Below are 12,789 nucleotides of genomic sequence, written 5' to 3'. Positions count from 1 at the left end.
AAGTCTTGAACCACACCTCGTGTCTTTGATTCTTGCTTCCAAGCAGCCAGGCGTTCGTGGAATTGGACGTTGGCTGCTTTTTCATTAGTCCTTTTACTTTTCTTACTCCAGTTAATCGCTTAACACTGGCCTATGAATCATTTAAGCACTTAATGAATGAATGTTGTGTCAACACATAACAGGCAACTTAGCAAAGAAGCAATTTTAGTTGGTCATTTGAGCCAAAGCCTCATAAATCATCTCAGGCTCTCGAGAAGGAAAGAGAAGAAGGAAAGAGGAAAAGACTAAGGATGCCAAGTTATAAATAAAGAACATTTTAAGGCCTTCGTTTCTATTGATTGCATCCTGCCAAGTGTGAATCTACTGCCACAAGGTGTCAGCAGCAGCAACATTGTAGCAGCAATGACACAGCAGAAGTCAAATCTGGCCCAAGTAGAATTTTCCCTGAAAATCGGATGTGAAAGTAACTGCTTAACACTGTTTTTAAAAACAAAAACTAACATAACTTCTTCCTTGGATAACGTTTTTTAATCAGTTACTGAAAGCTTTCATGTTCTGCATGTAATTGCATCAGTAGAGCACAAGTCCATCCATTGTTTGCTCTTCCTGTCACATGGCGTGCAGCTAGCCAGTCCTCGACTGAGTCATTTGTTTACTTTTGGTTGCATGTCATCAGTTCTCACCCTCATATTCTCATGCACCTCTTAGCCTGTTTGTTGTTTCCGTGTTTAACTTGAGTGCTTTTATTGCATATTTTACATATTTTGTTCTTCGCTGGAGGCTGTTGAAGCAGCTCACTTCCTGGGTGCTAAATTGTAATTGAAGGCAGACATGCTGCTCTCATCCTCAGTGACTGGGTTCGTCTTGTTGTTGTGCTCAGGATTGTCAGTGCGTGGCATCACTGTATCACTAATACTCAGATATGACACTTTTCTGCCTGAGAGAGTTCAGGCTGTGTTGAAGAATAAAGGCAGTCATACAAACTATTGGCTTTCATGCTCGTTGGAATTCTACAACCTCTGTTTTTGCCTCTTTTTACTCTTTTTCCAACTTTATTTACCTCTTAACCATTTTTCTAGCAAAATACAAGAAAGGAAGTGTGACTCAAAAAGTTTGCACATCATTAGTATGTGTGAGATTTGAATCTCTTAAATTCAGAATGTTTTTATTGTGTGTCATCTAGGGCTGCCACAAACGATTATTTTGATAGTCGACTAGTCACAGATTATTTTTGCAGTTAGTCGACTAATCAGATCATCATCCATTGGATGTAAAACATACAGTTTATTTCACCAGCAGCATCTGCTCTTATATAACTTTCATTAGCTTACAGCTTTTAAGTGTTTAAGGTAAGTGCTAACTAAAAAGCCAAACCGATTTACTCAGGAACAAATAAAATACTAAAAAAAAATCCAAACAATAACATTTTTAAGTTATCTAAGTGACTTATATATCATGTTTAACCCGAGTAGCGAAAGACGGTGGTGGGTTTGAAAATTATTTGCGGGAGTCTGGTGTTCTCACGGCTCTAGTTAGCCTAGCCCCCGGCTAGCTATCGAGCTAGTGGGTAACAGACGTCTCCGAAAACGTCGGAGCACTTTTGAAAATATGTGGTGTCTTGATAAACTGAGCAGATATTTGAGGTTTACACAGCTACATTCTCGCCTGAAAACATGTTAAACATTTATTTTGTGACCCAGAAAGAATAATAAGAGTTATATTAAAACTAACTAGCTGCCGCCATTGTTGGAAACTGAGCTGGGCCGCGCTATGAATTCTGGGACACAGCTTCTTCTTCTTCTTCGGGGTTTAACGGCAGCTGGCATCCTTGTACATGCAGTGCTGCCATCTTCTGTTTCAGTCCGTTATTACACTCTAAAATCCTACTACTTATTCCTGCGGCTTTTGGGATCTTACAAAGCTTCAAACGTCGACTATTAAATCAGTCGTCGACGATTTTGATAGTCAACTAATCGTGGCAGCCCTAGTGTCATCCTAATAACCAATTTGTCCACATTTTTTCTGTTATAGTATTGATTCAACAATTTTAATTCAGGATTCCTTTGTGCCATCTGTTTGCATGTTATGGAAATTATGAGAAACTCCTCATGTAGAAAGCACAAAGCATCTTTTTGTAATGTGCTTTTGTATTTTAAAAGCTTGTTTCACCCAATTTAACTGCTGCTTAGATTAAACGAGTGCTACACGTGTGATCCTTTTAACTTTTAACACATGAGCTCTGAGTCAAGACGTCCGTGCCTTGCTCTGTTGTTTGAGCCTGTGCTGTGTGCAGGCATTCAGTTATAGTACTTTGTGTGTTATGCTGCTCAGGTTTCACCATGCATTGACTGCCATCTATGCACACAAACACACACACACACACACACAGACACACAGCATGTCCAGCGCCTTATGTGCACGTGTGTCTGTGTATCTAAATCCATCCATCCGTCAGTCGGCCTGTCCGTGAACCTGCTAAATCAGAAGGCGTTGAAAGGATCACACGTGGACGTGATATAAGCGACAACTTACCAGCTTGTCGCTTATATTCCTGGGTTGCTATTGTCTGCTGTTCATGTACCAAAGCACATATGAGGCTCGGTCCTGTGTTTGTGGGGCAGTGCTGCAGTTTTTTATGGTTCAAGTGTAAATGGGTAAATGAGCGGGAATCTCTGTATCGACTCTGCCTTTTGTATCTATGGAGTGACAATGAAATTTAAAGAAACATTTGCACCATAACAGAGTGAAACCATGGCAAAGGTTTCACACTCAGATACATTAAGTGAAGTCAAACTTTACATTCAACTACTAGTTTTAGTAAATTGTTACATTGTAATTTAATACTATATAATAAAAAAAACTAGTAAAAATACTCTTTATTTGCAGCTGCATGATGTAAATACATGAGATCAGAGATAGCATAGCATAGCATCTTTATTTATAATGCACTTTACATCCAACAATGTTGACCAAAGTGCTACAAATATAAAACAGAGAGGAAACAGTTTAAATTACATATAAAATATCTTAAAATTAAAAATAATATAATTAATAAGAAAACATATTAAGAGGCATCAACAAGTCCTGCTGTGCTAAAAGCCAAGGTAAATAAATATGTTTTAAGACGTGATTTAAAAACAGATGAGGAAGGTGCCTGTCTAACATGTAAAGGCAACTCATTCCACAATTTTGGTGCTGCCACAGCAAACGCCCGATCCCCTCTGAGCTTACGATTAGTCCTGGGCACGCTCAGGAGGAGCTGGTCTGCCGACCTGAGGGACCGGGAAGGTATGTATGGATGAAGAAGCTCAGAGAGGTACAGAGGGGCAGCATTGGACAAACATTTAAAAACAAGTAAAAGCAGCTTAAAATGATGAGCGTATTGACTGTGCACCAAAGCATTTTTTGTCAGTGTGCAGTTACACTAAGGTGGCTACACTATGTCGTTGAGTTTATGCGACTCTGTTTGTTGCATTTACAGTTTAGTATTTTTGCTTTCCTTGCAGCTGCATTGCTTCTGTGTTTTAACTACAAAAAATCTTTTCTTTATTTTGCCTTTCATTGCAGTGAGATTCCCACAGAGAGAGCGAATGCACTTTCCCTCTGTTTGGTTTTGCAGCAGATGACATTTTACAATAGTTAGCGATTGAAAACAGAGACTGAGTTCTCAGTACAGCGCTCCAAACTAGTCCTAAACAGTTCGGCTATGTGAGAAAGAATAAATTGAGAATTATGATAGCAGCCTTTGCGGCGTTCAAACTCAAACTGTGTACATCGAAAATGTAGTTTAGATACAGATATAATATTTGTTGATAGCACTTGAGACAGGACGGACTTTGAACACATGTAAAAGAATTTCACGCATGTGCACATCAAAATATTTGAATATAAACACATTTTACTTCTAGTGGGTTATTTGATGATGAGCTGCTAGTCTGTCCCCCATTGATCTTCATTTGTCTGCAATTATTGTGCAATTTGCCAGCAGAAGAACCGTAATCTCAGGGCTCACAAAATCGCTAGCCCGACGTCTCGGGGCTAGCGATTTTTCTGGTCGGGCTACCAAAATCCATCTCATCCCGTCAGGCTGTCATAGGAAGAAGAAATATGTCAATGCTTTTGCATTCTTTGGCAAACGTAGCTGTCAGTATGTGACATATTGAAATCGCGTTTGAATTTCCGCTTGTTTTTTGCTTCACTTTCACTTTGCGATGGCGCAAACTGTGAATAGAGAGCGGCAGCTACTGACTGGGGAGTGACAGATTGATTGCACACCAATTCCTCTGACATCGTCTTATCACTCGTATTTTAGTTCTGCAGAGCCAAATAAGACAGGTCAGGGTGAAGAAGGGACAGCCAAAGAAAAGCCGATCACAAAACGGAAAAGATTTGACAAATCAGGCTACGAGGCAAAAACAAAAGCGCAGCTGTTTTTGGTTTCATGGACAAAAGAATTTCTGTGGCTGGAATATGACGAGCTATATAACATAATGTTCTGCCGGGTGTGTTGTGAGTTTCCCTTGATTTCTGAGTCGACAAGCACCTCTGTTACTGGGACCAGTAATTTTAAGAAAGACCATTAGAACCCACGAGAAATGCAAGAAATGCATTATTGCTCAGTCTGCAGCATCTTTCCCAGAACAAACGCCAATTGCAAAAAACTACTAAAAATAAACCTGAAAATTCTGTTTAGAACAGCGCGATGTTGCAAAGAGTGAACTACCTTTGGCAAAATTTAACAGCCTTTGCAAACAAAGCAAATGGCCTCGATCTTGGTTCCACTTGCCTCTTACCCGTGACTTCAGTGGAAATGTCAGATTCATGTTCTACACAGTTCTTACAAGTTCATAGAAATTTCTGTTCAATTAGAACCAAGTATTTGAGTTGATGATTGTATTTTTTTTTTTTTATTTTTTTTTTTTACAGTTGTTGTAATTTGTGTTTTAACAATTTTTTAAGTCAATCAAAAAATTTTCCTTTTTTTTTCAGGCTACTTAAATTTATTTTGGGCTACCAAAAACTGAAGAGTGTCTGCCCGAAGGGCTACCAGAGATTTTGAAATTTTGTGAGCCCTGAATCTAGCTCATTTAACTCATCAATCTCACAAAAGCCCAGGTGTCGTAGTTCCCCCAGCATTTAAGTGCATCGTGCATTAATGAATCTGTGTGGAGCTGATGGCATGAAAATGGTCAACTGTGGACACATTTAATAACCTGAAATGAAGAAAATGATCACAAATATTTTTAGGCATTAATGACATTAATTAAATCTGGAGTTTTAGTCCACAGATCAGGCATCGCATTATATTTGCCACCACTTTGAGTCCCGTCCCTTTATTAAAGTGAAACCCAGACACTTGTAAATGTGACAGAGGAGAATTAATCTCTTCCCCAGATGTCCCGGACAGTTTTCATGGAGTCTGTCCAGCGGTGATAAATCTAGAGGCAGAGTCCATGTTTCCGTTTCCATTAGAGCCGTTTGGCTCAACACGTGGTGCTGTCTAATTTTAAAGTGAACCCTTCTTTGCCAGGCTGCCAAAAGGAAAACACTCCTCATTCTCACTGTCTCAGGAGCTACCTGTGCATGTTCATGTCTGATGGAGTCACGAAAAGACAAAAATTGTTAACTGATCGTTTGGCAGCTCTATGGGGAGTACCAAGAAAACCAAGGAGGCTCCGGCAGACGGGAGGCCACACGCCTGCTGACCGAGAGGCAGATCAAGAAACATGGGACCCACCACCGCAGCCACGCCAGGACACGGCACGGACACGGGCGCCGTGGCCAAAACGGATACCACGGCCGCCATCAATACAGCTACTACAGCAGGCAACGGAGCAGGCGTCAGTCCAGTATGGAGACCGACGCTGCCGAGGAGCAAACGGCTGAGCCCGACCTCGCGTCCTCTGTGAAGAAGGAGCGCTCCTACTCCAAGTGTAGAGGTGAGATGAGGCAAAAGTGAGGGCAGAAAACGATGCCGTGTGAGTGCCACATTTAGAGCTTCTGGGATGTGTTGGTTTCTGCAGACTGCATAGCACGAGTGCAGCGATTCCTTGTGACCAGGTTGGGAGAGGACTGGATCTTCCTGGTTCTCCTGGGCATCACCATGGCACTGGTCAGCTGGACAATGGACTACGCCAGTGCAAAGAGTCTACAAGGTAGGACAGTGAAGCAAAAACACAAGTCAGGTGTTTGTGCAAGAAACACTTTCTGTCCTCTTCTAATACCTAACCATTTCCCTTCCTCTCTCTCCTTCTATCCATGTAATTCGGTTCTTTTACTTCTTCTTTTACTTTGTTTTTGTTTCCTCCTTAAATTTCCTCCTGCATCAGCCTATAAGTGGATTCACGGGGAGCTGAGGGGGAACATCCCCCTGCAGTACCTGGCCTGGGTATCCTATCCCCTGATGTTTATCCTCTTCTCCTCCCTCTTCTGTCACCTGGTTTCCCCTCAAGCTATTGGTCTGTACCCCTGTCTTTCTCATGCTTCTGTGTTTGTCTGCCTTAACGTGTAATCCATAGATTTAAAAGTGCATTTCAAATTTAATCTGCACTCTTAAATACTGCGACAGGATCAAATATTTAGGTTCTTATTGGTTATGAAATTAAGAAAAATAGACACAAAGTTTTCCTTTGGTTTGGTGCCTTGGGGACATACAGACGTTTGTAAAAGACCTCTCACATTTGTGTGCAATCAATATTGTGCTTCGTATGGTTCATACTGTGGATTTGATTTGATGCCTAAACCTAGAGCTGGGCGATATAAGATTTTTTCATATCACGATATATTTTTTTCATTTCAGGCGATAACGATATATATCACAATATAAGCCAAATAACTATATTTGTAAGATTTAAATGTGCCGTTGCTCACAAGTAAAATGTGAAATAATCAGCAGCTTGTTTTGATTTAAATATTTATTTCCCATAATAAGTTCAACAGGGTAGATGTACTTAACGTGAGACTTTTTCAGATAAATAAAAGCAAATATTGCAAACTACACAAAAGGCAGCCGCTAAAGCGTTTAAGTTTCAAAACAGAACAAACAAAACAGACTAAATTGTCAATTCCACTTAGAAACAAAATATTAATTCTAAAAATAAATCTTAGTTTGTTTTACAGAAGAACAGACAGAATTGACTAACTTTTGTCAATATCAAATAAACTGAGAACTAAAAGGAAATTCTCAGTCTCTCCTTGTTGTATAGCTGAGCTTTTCAAACAGTTTAACAGTTACTTTAGTCTGACAAAAGCCGAATGACGAATTAGCGCTTCCAGTCAGAAAGTGATTTATTGTATTTCCAGACTTGCTTTCGGCACAATTTACAGTGCGCGCTACTCTGTTTTTGTCAGACTTGAAATAGCAGAAATACCGTCACATGACGGAACTTCTGTGGCTCTTCCGTTCGACAATCTCTCCGGCATTGGAACCATCATCTGTTTTCTCTTCGGTAACCTTTGGTCACGCTCTTGGTTGATTTTTCTCTAGTCGGCACACTCATTTACCCCATTACCCGGGCGGCACGGTGGCTGGCTGCTTCCCAAACAAATACACATGTGCGGTAGTGATGGGTTGTTCGCGAACGAAATGGCTCTTAGAGCCGGCTCTTTGACGTGAACGACGCGAGCCGGCTCCTTATCGCGAGCCGTCACGTGGGTTTTTTTTTTTTTTTTTTTCTTTCTCTCACTCTCTCTCTCGCACTTTTTTTCTGCTTCACTCAGCACGCGAGACTTGTGCTTTACGCTGGGCAGAGGGGGGAGGGGCGGTAGTTACACTCAGTAGCACAGGAACAGAGCGGGAGGGAGAGAGAGAGAAAGAGAGCCAGGGACAACAACGTCACATTAGAAAGGTATAGTAATCATCCAGAACTATTTTCAGTTGCAGATGATAAAGGATTCAGAAAGTTTATTCATGCAGGTCCATATGACAGAGAATGTGCATCTTCTTTTTGTTTTCATATTTTAATTTATATTTAATTGTGTTGTGGTTTGCAGTGTTTTGTGTTGTTTCACTTTAAATTTGTAAAAGGAAAAAGCTGAAAATTTAAATAGTTAAAAGTTGAAATGTGAATAGTTGATTTTTGTATTATATGATTTATTTATTACATTTTATGTGGAGTGAATAAATAAAAGTATATTTACGGTGGCCTCTACAGACAAAGCACGTACAAACTTCAAATCATGTGCAAACTCTGAAGCACGTACAAACTCCAAAACACGTAAAAACTCCAAAACACGTAAAAACTCAGAAGCACGTAAAAACTCAAAACACGTACAAAACACAACAGAAGTGCTCCAGGATGCTAGGGGGCAGTGTTGAGCTTTTTTTACCTCGTGGCTACACAAGCCAGGAAGTACCAACAACCGGATTTGGTGTGTGGTAGTAACAGGTAAATTAACTTTTTTTTTTAAATTATTTGAATATATATATGAGTGCCTGTGTATAAATACACAAACAATACACACATGCTTTCAATTGTGTAATTTAAGTGATCTAGTAGCTCTGCTTTGGAAGTTCAGTTAACGCTAGAAATGTGTTTTGGAGTTTGTACGTGTTTTGTCTCTAGGGGCCACCGCATAGATTTATATATAAACATATATAAATAAAACCACTTTTTTTTTTACGTTAGTAATTCCTTTTGTGCATAATTTTATATTATTGTTAATAATAAATTAATTAAAGCAACAAAACAACCTGAAGAGCCGGTTGGGAGCCGAAAGAGCCGGCTCTTTTTAGTGAGCCGAACCGAAAGAGCCGGATCTCTAAAAAGAGCCGGAAATCCCATCACTAATGTGCGGCTTGGCACTTGTGCTGTACGTAACAAGTCACGTGACGTGACGCTGCGGCTGTGATTGGTTCGGCTCTGCGCTACTTAATTTGGATTGTCTGTTCTTCTTCTTCTTCTTTTTTTTTAAGAGGAAAGCCAGATGAGGTCTATCGCAATAGTTTAACTTTTCTATCGAGAAAAAGTTATTTCGCAATACATATCGTTATCGTTCTATCGCCCAGCTCTACCTAAACCTAAACAGCAGGCACAATGAAGGGCGAAAAAAGAAAGAATCCACCAAGTGAAACAAAGCACAACATAAATGAACCACAGTCTCCTGGCTGGCAAACTTTTGACGCTTTCTCCAACCTGCAAATGTGGAATTATTTTGTAACTTTTTCCCTCAAGCATCACTAACTGCAAAGGAAAACTTGTAATTATTTCTGCAAGCAGCATTTGACATAAAATACCACTTGCAGAAATGTTTGATGCCCTTGAATGAAAATTAATTGATAATTTTCAACAAATTATTCGGAAAACAGCAGCACCAAAGCCATCTGAGACAAGAGTAAGGTTAGGAAAGTGTGTCGAGTCATAAAAGGTTCATAACAGTTATTATTATTATTTTGTTATATAACCCTTCTGTTCTAGGTTCTGGTATACCAGAGTTGAAGACCATCCTGAGAGGTGTGGTACTAAAGGAGTATTTGACTCTGAAGGCGTTCATCGCCAAAGTCATTGGTCTGACGGCTGCTCTGGGCAGCGGCATGCCTGTAGGCAAAGAGGTGGGTCAACCCAGATAAATGAAAAAGCTTCATTTAATCGAACCATTGCATTGTTTTATTTGATCAACCTTTTTCTTTTTATGCTCCATTCCTGCACTTAGGGCCCGTTTGTTCACATCGCCAGCATCTGTGCAGCAGTTCTCAGCAGGTTCATGTCCTTTTTTTCAGGAGTTTATCAGGTAAGCTGATGTCAGGAAACACTCGAATTTCCCTCTGATTGAATATTCCTTATTTATATGTTGTTTCAATGCTGACTCCTCCTCCTCTCTGGATCAGTAGAATCCATACTGTTACACAGACATCCTGACGGTCGGTTGTGCTGTCGGGGTGGGCTGCTGCTTCGGTACTCCGCTTGGAGGTACACGTCCTTTTCCCCGTGCTCCTCCGCTCTCTTTGTCTGACTCATATCCCTCAGGAGTGCATGTAAGACAGTCAGGCCTCAGCTTTGGGTATTTTCATCGCAGTCTGGTGCACACAGGAAACCGAAATATCAGAATTATGTTCATCTACAGCCAGTTTTCCAGATTGCAGAAGTTTTAAATGTAGATTGGTGTGATGATGGACGTACACATCTGATACACGACTGATTCTCTGCTTTTTTTTTCTTCCTCCACCAGGTGTGCTCTTCAGCATAGAGGTAACATCTACATACTTTGCTGTAAGAAACTACTGGAGAGGATACTTTGCTGCTACATTTAGTGCCTTCATATTCAGAGTGTTATCCGTGTTTAATAAAGATGCAGGTATGTGTGCAAATATATATATACTACTTTCCAAGACATGAGCTAGAGGGAGCCCTCTCTCCACGAAGCAAAGTGTCACTGACAATATGTGTGTACTGTAGTTACAGCACTCTCCCTCCACTAGATGGCGATCTCCTCCTTCACGTAGCAGTAGAGCGTTTCAGTGCCTCGCTCGCGTCTCCGTGGATGTTTAACCAATCATTTTGCTGTGCAAACACATTCCTGTGACTTTGCAGTACACCACATATTCGTTTTGTGTTTGTATGTCACAGTAAATGTGTGATCTGCTATTAGTCTAAGTACTAAAATAACCACAAGCTCCAGTTCATTATTTAAATGAATTGAAACGAAAGCCGAGGGTATAAATCTGGGCGCTTTTTCTTTTTCTTGCAGTAACAATCACGGCTCTGTTCAGGACAAACTTTCGTATGGATTTCCCTTTTGATCTGCAGGAGCTGCCGGCGTTCGCCATCATTGGGTGAGCAAAGAGAAAGCAAACACACACACTCCCCGGCAACCTCATAGGTACACCTGTTCTTTGTGAAGGCATATGTCCAACTCACCAGTATTTGGACAGAAAGTGCATCAGAACAAGGAAAAGCGTGATTTAAGTGGCATAATTGCTGGTCTGAATATTTCATAAACTGCTGATCTACTGGGATTTTCCCCACATCTGCAGGGGTTACAGAGAAATGTCCAAAAAAGAGAAAATATGTAGAGGTCAGAGGAGAATGGTCACTCTGCTTCAACCTGACAGGCAGCGGTAAATGAAACAACCACTCGTGACAGGCAGAAGAGCTCACCCTGACAGTGTTTGAAACAGTTTGGCTGCAGCAGCAGACGACCAGACTACATGCTGCTTATGTCAGCCAAGAACAGGAAACTGAGGCAAAAACTCACACAGGCTCATCAAGACTGGAAAAATGTTGCCTGGCCTGATTTGTCTCGATTTCTGCTGCAACATTCAGACGTCAGGATCATAATTTGGCATAAAAAGCATGGATCCATCCTGCATTGTATCATTGGCTGCTGGTGGTGTAACAGTGTGGGGGATATTTTCTCGGCACACTTTGGGGCCCATGTCTGTCTCTTTATGATCACATAGTGTCCATCTTCTGATGGCTGCTTCGAGCAGAATAATATGTCGTGTTTCAAAGCTCGAGTAATCTCAAACAGGTTTGTAAAAGAGGACAATGATTCAGCCACCAGATTTCAATCTAATAGGACATCATGGACGTGCAGCTGACAAATATGCAGTAACTCTGTGACATCATGTCAATGTGGACCAAAACGTTTCCAACATGTTATTGAATCTATGCCGTGAAGAATTAAAGCAGTTCTGAAGGGAAAAGGTGGCCCAACCTGGTACTAGTGTAGCTCATTATTTAAATTTGTTCATTAATATTGATAGTTAATTGCAAATGTTTAATGTGTTCAAGAATGTATACAAATGCCTGCAAAGTATGTGATGTGTGTCAGTTAAATGCACAACCTTTTTATTTGTATTTTGAAGTTTATGTCATTATTTTTGATATGGTATTGATATGTACTACAGCTCCAGTGGACCCTGAAGTAGTCTCAGGTAGATGGGTGGGAGTAAGTGGGGAGCCGTGTTACACTAGCAAGATGCAACTAATGAAGTAGTGAGTAGAGTATGCATGTCTTGATGCATGCTCAATCAGCCAGGTATTTAAATTGTAAAAGGTTGATTCTGTTCATCTGGACGTAGCGTTTTCAGTTCCAGATGAACAGAATCAACCTTTTGGGATGAGAGTATATCTGTTTGACCATTTTCACTCTGCACGTCCGAACATGTGCTCAGGGACCAGACTGAAAATGGAGTAAATCAGTCGAATAATAAAAATGTATTTGCAGCTGTTATGTTATGATTTCCTCTACTTGATGAGTATTTACAGAGTTTGCAACAGTTAGGTTGACATGAGAAAATGAAGGTGATTGCTAGTTACTCAGTCATAACCAGTTACTTGCTGAGGGGCTGCTGATTTGTTTGAGGCTACTCTGCTTCGTGTGCAGTAAAGACGCAGCACCACAACTTTGAACCAGGTGAAGTTTCTTTCATAGATGGGAACAGTTATTACAATCAAAACCATCCAGTATAAAAAACCACAGCAAACCATCTGCTCAGAAAAAGCCTAAACATGAAACAGAAATGTCATTTTTCCATGAAATTCATTTTAAAGCTTTTATTACTTTTTAAATTGTAAGTGCAGTGCAGGACACCAGTGATGTCCAACTCCAGTCCTCAAGGACCGGTGTCCTGAAACTTTTCCACGTGTCTCTGTTACAACACACCTGAAGTAGGCATTAGCAAGACTCTATAGAGCTTGACTGCATGCTGAGCTGGCAACTCAAGTAAATTTAAGTAAAAGTAACTGTTTGGAAAAATGTACTTCTAACAGTATTTTTATTGCACCTTGTTCCTTCAGTCATGAGCTGCTGTAACATGAAGCAAATGGCTGAGTTGCCACCTCAGCG

At 40.5% G+C, this 12,789-nt stretch overlaps 1 protein-coding gene across 1 annotated transcript in view; it reads left to right on the top strand.

The window, feature by feature from the left end:
- The window catches only part of LOC146492673 (chloride channel protein 1-like), an 86,425-nt gene that overhangs the window by 6,602 nt on the left and 67,034 nt on the right, over window positions 1-12,789 (top strand). The window contains exons 2-9 of the mRNA XM_085148352.1: window positions 5,642-5,939; window positions 6,024-6,155; window positions 6,330-6,458; window positions 9,417-9,550; window positions 9,652-9,729; window positions 9,830-9,908; window positions 10,168-10,293; window positions 10,687-10,771. Coding sequence (XP_085004478.1) covers window positions 5,642-5,939; window positions 6,024-6,155; window positions 6,330-6,458; window positions 9,417-9,550; window positions 9,652-9,729; window positions 9,830-9,908; window positions 10,168-10,293; window positions 10,687-10,771 — 1,061 coding nt within the window. The remainder of the gene's footprint in view (window positions 1-5,641; window positions 5,940-6,023; window positions 6,156-6,329; window positions 6,459-9,416; window positions 9,551-9,651; window positions 9,730-9,829; window positions 9,909-10,167; window positions 10,294-10,686; window positions 10,772-12,789) is intronic.

Source organism: Neolamprologus multifasciatus, chromosome 22 (genome assembly GCF_963576455.1).
Source record: "Neolamprologus multifasciatus chromosome 22, fNeoMul1.2, whole genome shotgun sequence".
Lineage (NCBI taxonomy): Eukaryota > Metazoa > Chordata > Actinopteri > Cichliformes > Cichlidae > Neolamprologus > Neolamprologus multifasciatus.
Note: the sequence above shows the minus strand (reverse complement) of the source record. Positions and strands in the feature narration are given on the sequence as shown.